The 7480-nt window shown below is 37.4% G+C and overlaps 1 protein-coding gene across 1 annotated transcript; it reads right to left on the bottom strand.

Moving 5' to 3' along the window:
- LOC114308756 (uncharacterized) lies at window positions 1-5362 on the bottom strand. Its single transcript, XM_082917901.1, has 6 exons — window positions 4808-5362; window positions 4295-4726; window positions 3092-3532; window positions 423-425; window positions 249-310; window positions 1-22 (listed from the first exon to the last, which is right to left on the bottom strand). The coding sequence occupies exons 1-6, from the start codon at window positions 5360-5362 to the stop codon at window positions 1-3; spliced, it is 1515 nt and encodes a 504-aa protein (XP_082774027.1).
- Between the last annotated feature and the right edge of the window lie 2118 nt (window positions 5363-7480).

Here is a 7480-nt window from a genome sequence, read left to right as displayed (position 1 = left end):
TCAATCCTCATTTTCTTCAAACCTGAAATAAAATTTAAATAACAACAATGAAGCCTAAAATCAACAAAAAAATAAATAAAATTATACTAAAGTTTAAAGATGAGAAGTGATAAATTATACATCTATTATGCAAGTCATCAAACACCCCCAAACTTAAAACTTTGTTTCTCCTCAAACAAAAGGAAATAAAATAAAAGACCACTATAGACAAGATAAACTAGAAACCATAGAGAAGTATCATCACTCACCAAGCCATGATCTGAATTTTGATTTCATCACTAGTATCTTCCTCTTTTAACATCAAAGATAGCTGGAAAAGCAATAAAAAATTTAGCAATTTTTCAAGCAAGAGTTAAGCATTTACTTCAACCTAAAGCTAAGTCCTTGAGTGTGTGTGTGATATAGTCAATTTAATTCCTAACCACCTGCCAATTCAGATAAAAGCAGAACAACTAAAATCAGAAGAATTCTTTCAAAACTTAACCCCATAAATCCAATTTTCAAAAATCCTCTCCACTAATGTAGTCAACACCAAAATTAGAGATCAAAGGGTCTTTAATCAGGTTGTAATGATAGGCCACAGGGTAAGGGCTAAGAAAGAAATGGATATGGAAAAACAAAGCAAACTAGGAAAATACTTGGTGGAAAGAACAATAAAAGAGATCCACAATACCAAATACACTCCACTTATTGATTTTCCTTTTTTTTCTTTTTTTTTTTTCTTTTTTTTAAGCATCCCTTCTCTTTCATTCAACCACCCCGATATTCATAGCCTTCTCACATTTTCAACCGCTTCAAGCTTTTTCGATTCTTACCATTCACCCTTTTTTTTTTTAGAAAAGACCACTTTGATCAAACAGAGCAAACATAATGCGGATAATTTCCTTTGAAATAACTTTCTCTTTAAATGTGAATTTCCACCAAAATATTTTCTCAGTTTGTTAGGGTAAATTCATGGTTTTTCAGGCTAGAAACGGTTTATGTAGTTAAAAGAATAAACAAAGGCTCATGTAAAATAAGGCTCAAGGGGGTTAACTATAGAAATACACCATGCAATGATGGTATGATAATCAGGACGGCTGGGAAAGCTTTTTGGTTATCACAAAAAATGCCTAGATCATTTCTCTAATATTTGGTATCAACTAGGATTTCGCCTCAAGGATCCATCAACCGATTCTAGAACAAAGCAAGATTGAACTTCTCTGACCCAGTTAATTCAACTCCTTCTCTTCATAAGCAAAATGGAATGAAGAAAAAAAAAATGACTATGTGCTCGATTATGTTCAAGGTCAAAGATTTAAATCAAAGCACCCACAAAACTCTGCCTGACATAATAGAAATTTTTTAAATTTTTTCTCAAAGCCTCCTCAATCACAAATTGCAGTCATAGAGAATTCAATCATACTCAAATACGTGCTTGGCAAGAGAATCCAACAACTCAAGACTTATAAAATCAGAGAAAAAATAAAAATAAAAAATGACTATAGGAGTTTACATCCCCAAACTTAAACTAAACAATGTCCTCATTGTAATTCAAAAGTGAGAAAGATTGAAGAAATGAAAGGAACTTCCCTGGTTTCATGGTGAATCAGCTGTAATTTGCAATTTTCAGCTCTTTATTCATGCTAAATAAACCTACATCAAAATCCAAATTATTCAAATAAATAAATAAAAAGAAAAGAATAATAAAAATACTGTGGGCTGCCTCCCATAAGCGCTTGTTTTAAAGTCTACAGCCAAACTTTTCAATCTTCATCAATTATGATCTCCAAGAGGAATCAATGCACATTTCATCTCCACTTGTTCTCCATAATAGTGCTTCAATCTTTGACCGTTAACTCTGAATATATTCCCAGTCTTGTCCTTCAAGGCTATTGCTCCAAAAGAGGAAACTTTGTCAATTGTATAAGGACCTGTCCATCTGGAACTTAACTTCGTGAATTGAAGAGTAAAACTTGCTGTCCTGGAGCAAACTCATGCCTAAGAACCTGTTTGTCATGCCACTTCTTCGTTCGGTCTTTGTAGATCTTTGCATTTTCATAAGCATCATTCTGCAACTCATCCATCTCATTCAATTAAAGAAGTCGTTTTTCCCCTGCTACCTTCAAATCGAAATTCAACTTCTTTACAGCCCAATAAGCTTTATGCTCCAACTCAACAGGGAGATGACATGCTTTTCCAAACACTAATCGGTAAGGAGACATCCCGATAGGTGTTTTAAAAGCTGTACGGTATGCCCACAAAGCATCATCAAGCTTCTTTGCCCAATCCTTTCTGTTGGTGTTGACCGTCTTCTCAAGGATGTTCTTGATTTCTCAATTTGAAATTTCAGCTTGGCCATTAGTTTGAGGATGATAGGCAAGTGCTATCTTGTGCTTCACACCCTATTTAGAAAGAAGGTTATCAAACAACTTGTTGCAAAAGTGGGTCCCTTCGTCACTAATAATCGCTCGTGGAGTGCCAAATCTTGTGAATATATTCTTATGCAGAAATTTGAGCACTACCTTTGCATCATTTGTTGTTGTAGCAATTGCTTCCACCCATTTTGACACATAATTAACTGCTAACAAGATATAAACAAAGCCAAAAGAATGAGGAAAAGGCCCCATAAAATCTATTCCCCAAACATCAAATAACTCAACCTCTAAGATATTTTTCAATCGTAACTCTGATGCCTTGAAATATTTCCCATACGTTGGCACCGGCCACAAGTTTTCACCAAAGTATAACTATCACGAAAAATAAATGGCCAAAAGAAACCACTCTGGAGCACCTTAGCTGCTGTTCGGGTTGCTCCGAAGTGTCCTCCATATGATGAGGAATGGCAATGATGGAGAATAGCTTGCATCTTCTCTTCTGGCACACATCTTCGAATGATTTGATCAGAGCATGTTTTGAATAGCAAAGGCTCATCCCAAAGATAATATTTCACATTATGCAAAAACTTCTTACATTGGTAGTAAGTGAGATCTGGTGGCAATACTTTACAAGCTAGGTAATTTACAATATCAGCATACCAAGGAAGCTTGATCTCACTTGCAAACAATTGCTCATCAGGAAATCTTTCTTAGATCACTAAATCTGATCTTACTTCATTTTGCTCCACTCGAGAGAGATGATCAGCAATCGAATTTTCGCTTCCTTTCATATCTCGAATCTCCAAATCAAACTCTTGCAGAAGTAGGATCCAACGAATCAGCCTAGGTTTAGCATCCTTCTTGCCAAACAAATAGCGAAGTGCTGTATGATCAGTGAACACTATCACCTTTGTACCAATGAGGTAAGACCGAAATTTGTCACAAGAAAACACCACAACAAGCATCTCCTTCTCAGTTGTTGCATAATTCAATTGAGCTTCATTCAATGTCCGGCTTGCATAATAAATGGGCCTAAACAGTTTATCTCGCCTTTGTCCTAATACTGCTCCAATTGCAAAGTCACTTGCATCACACATGACTTCAAAAGGTTGACTCCAATCAGGTACGGTCATAATTGGTGCTGAAATTAGTTTCTTCTTGATTGCATTAAAGGCCTGCAAACAAACATCACCAAAGTCAAATGTAGAATATTTTTCAAAAAGATTACATAAAGGTTTAGAGAGTTTAGAAAAATCCTTTATAAATCTTCTATAAAATCCTGCATGTCCCAAAAAGCTTCAGATTCCCTTCACATTCTTTGGAGGTGGTAGTTTTTCTATGGTTGCAATTTTAGCTCTATCCACCTCAATTCCTTTGGATGACACTCTATGGCCAAGCACGATCCCTTCTTAAACCATGAAATGACACTTCTCTCAGTTTAAGACTAGATTTTTATCTTCACATCTCTGCAAAACAAGAGTTAAATTATGCAAACAATGATCAAAAAATGTACCAAAAACTGAAAAGTCATCTATGAAAATTTCGATTATATCTTCCACCATATCAGAAAAGATAGCCGTCATGCAACATTGAAATGTCGTTGGGGCATTGCATAATCCGAAAGGCATCCTCCTAAAAGCAAATGTTCCATAAGGGCATGTGAATGTAGTTTTCTCCTGATCCTCGGGGGCTATGGCAATCTGGTTATACCCTGAGCTGCCATTTAAGAAACAATAATAGGAATACCCGGCCAATCGATCCAACATTTGATGAATGAAGGGAAGTGGCAAATGATCCTTCCTTGTTTCTTTGTTCAACTTGCGATAATCCACACATACACGCCAACCCGTGACTGTTCTTGTAGGGATCAACTCATTGTTGTCGTTTTTCACCATCGTCATTCCCCCCTTTTTCGGTACAACCTACACTGCACTTACCCATGAGCTGTCTGAAATAACATAAATAATTCCAGCATTGAGGAGCTTCAAAATTTTAGTTCTCACAACTTCCTTCATTGCTGGATTTAATCTTCTTTGGTGCTCGATCAACGGTTTGTAAAGTTCCTCCATTAAAATCTTGTGCATGCAAATGGAAGGACTTATACTTTTTATGTCAGAAATAGTCCATCCCAAGGCTGTTCTATGCTCCCTTAACACACGCAACAACTTTTCCTCTTCTTCGGATGTGAGTGATGCCGCAACAATCACTGGAAAAGTGTAACTATCACCCAAGAATGCATAGCGAAGATGCTGAGGTAATTGCTTCAACTCTGGAGTTGTAGTTTGCTGCATTTTTTCTTTAGAAGTTTCAGCATCCATCTTTGCTACCATTGGCTCTAGCCTCTCCAATACATTGCTAAGTGATGTAACCTGCTGCAAGGATCATTCTAGGGGATCAGTTGGCACATTTTCTTGAAAGGCTTCTTCTATACATTGCTTAATGACATCTACCCGAAAGCAAGTGCTTGGATCTTCTGGAAATCTCATGGCTTGGTAGATGTTGAACATAATCTCTTCCTTGTTCACTCTCAATTTTAACTCACCCTTTTGAACATCAATCAAAGCCTTTCCCGTAGCCAAGAATGGTCGGCCATGAATTAGTGGGACTTCTTGATCTTCCTCCATATCTAACACCACAAAATCAGCAGGAAAAATAAATTTATCCACCTTTACCAATACGTCTTCTATGATTCCACGTGGACACTTAATAGATCGGTCTGCTAGTTGCAAAGAAATGGTTGTTTGTTTCATCTCTCCAAGTCCCAATTTCCTGTAAACAGAAAGTGGCATAAGGTTAATACTAGCACCAAGATCACATAAAACTTTATCAAAAAATGAATTTCCAATAGTGCAAGGCAAAATGAAACTCCCTGGATCTTTTAATTTTTGAGGTAATTTCTTTTGAAGAATAGTATTACATTCTTCAGAAAGCTTCACTGTTTCAAACTCCTCCAACCTTCTCTTCTTAGAAATGATGTCCTTTAGGAATTTGACATAGTTTGGCATTTGTTCCAAGGCATCTGCAAAAAGTATAGCGATCCCGGGTTTACCCTTGTTGTACAGTGATCCGGACATGTGTCCGTGGATGTTGGTAGTTGTTTATCATCTTGTTTGCATCCTCTTTACTTTGTATTTTGAGTTATAGGATGTGTTGGGCAGATTTGTTACAAGTTGGTTGAGTTTAGAAACCAAAACTAGTTGCCCAGATTTTGGCCTGTACGCTCGAGTGGGGGTTTGGGCGCTCGAGCGGGGAATACACCCATCCAGTATTTCCTGTGCAGTGTTGGACGCTCGAGCGTGGGATTAGCCGCTCGAGCGGGGTTGTGTGAGTTCCGCTCGAGCGGGAAGTTGGAAGCTCGAGCGGAGACCTGGCTCTGTAAAAGTGCTGGGAGAGTGCATCCGGCGCTCGAGCGGGATTGTTGGCGCTCGAGTGGGAGTCTGTGAGTTACGCTCGAGCGGGGTATTTTACGCTCGAGCGGAGCGACTGGGTTTAAGTCCCGAGTTTTGACTCTTCAAATCACTTTTTCACTTTCTCTTCTCTCTCCTACTTTTCCAAAAACACCATTGTTGAGCCTCTCACTCTAGAACTCTACCTTCTCTCTAGGTTTTGATCTAGTAGGAGTGATTTGCTCATCTTTGGCCTTTAGAAAAAAGTTGTTGATCATCGAGGGCTACATTTTAAATCTGAAAATTTCGGGTTTTGGAGCACGTTGGGTTTTGTCATCTTCTTCTTTGGGGCTCCGAATTTGAGGTAGGGATATCCTACTCCTCTCTATGGATTTTGTCTTTAAATTTTAGTATTTTGAGATGTTGGGGTTGGTTTGGTAATTTTGTGAAAGTTTGGGACTTTTGTGTAATTTTACAAAAGTTGAGGTTTTATTTGTAATAAACCTAAATGCATGTTTGGCATAGAGAAATGGAATAAATGTTGAATCATTGATGAAAATGGGACCTAAGGGTTGAAATGTTAATTATGGATAATGACCTAATTACATTGTTTGATTAATTGGGATAATTAATTGTGAGAAATGAGGAAATGAAATGGAATTGTCGAGATTGGGAATGTATGGGGTTAAAGGGTGTAGTTGAATTGTTTATCACACACCGAAATGAAATGTTGATTGAATATCCATTGTGCATTTATTTTCTGTTTAGAAATAATTGCTTTGGGCTATCGGTGGAGGATAGTCGTGATTGTTGTAGACAATGCATGATGATTAGGCAAACGGAAACTAATCAATGGAATGTGTCATGGAATTTGACGGTTGATAGAATACATTAGTTATATGTATTGAGTGATTGTACATAGAACCAATGTGTTTGTATACGTTATGTATAGAGGAGGAGATGGGGGATGTACTCCGCGGTTTAGGGGAAGATAGGGGATGTACCTCTAAACCGGATAGTGTTGGGAGAAGATAGGGGATGAACTCCGTAGATACAGCTCATATGCTTGTCTAGAGAAGTGAAGATAGAGCTCATATGCTTATCTTTGTGAAGTGTAGATATAGCTCATATGCTTATCTGTGAATGTGGGTTATTGTTGTTATACATATCTGTTGAGAATGTGGATATAGCTTATATGCTTATCTGTGAATGTGGGATATAGTTTTTATACATATCTGTTGAGATGATGATAGAGCTAATATGTCTATCTGTTGAAGAAGGGAAAATGAAAGGTAACTTGGACTCATAAGTCGTATGACATAAATATGTGATTTATGTGAATGTATCAGTGTTGGCCATCTATCAATTGCTAATCTTTTAGTCATTGTCCATGGTTGGTTTAGTATATCTCTACTGGGCTGTGGCTCACCCTATATGGGAATATCATTTTCAGGTACAGGTAGCATGCCACCTCCAAGGACATAGCTTGGGAGGCTAGAGGCGGACATACTTTTGTCGTTATCTTTTTGATGTATTACATGTAATTTCAAGCCAAGGGCTTTATGTGTAAACGAGTTAGAACTCTTTTGTTGTAACCAAGTGTTAACTTGGAAAGCTGTAAGCCTGTAAGGCATCTTGCTTTTGTTGTTAACATGTAATACTTTTGTATGAAACTCTGATGTATAAAAGAATGTGGTTATCTCATATGTCAATGAATGTCTTATTTGATGGGTTTAA

Source organism: Camellia sinensis, chromosome 3, assembly GCF_055761805.1.
Source record: "Camellia sinensis isolate YWXY chromosome 3, ASM5576180v1, whole genome shotgun sequence".
Classification (NCBI taxonomy): Eukaryota; Viridiplantae; Streptophyta; class Magnoliopsida; order Ericales; family Theaceae; genus Camellia; species Camellia sinensis.
The sequence above is the reverse complement of the archived record's forward strand: the minus strand, read 5'-3'. Positions and strand labels throughout refer to the sequence as shown.

What these genes read in the sequence shown, in the direction of transcription:
- LOC114308756 (XM_082917901.1), bottom strand. Translation starts at nt 5,362, where the DNA reads ATGCCAAACTATGTCAAATTCCTAAAGGACATCATTTCTAAGAAGAGA. An exon ending in ATCCAAGCACTTGCTTTCGG is followed by an intron (nt 4,727 to 4,807) that starts GTAGATGTCATT and finishes TCCTTGCAGCAG; the next exon opens with GTTACATCACTTAGCAATGT. An exon ending in TTATTTCAGACAGCTCATGG is followed by an intron (nt 3,533 to 4,294) that starts GTAAGTGCAGTG and finishes GTTTGTTTGCAG; the next exon opens with GCCTTTAATGCAATCAAGAA.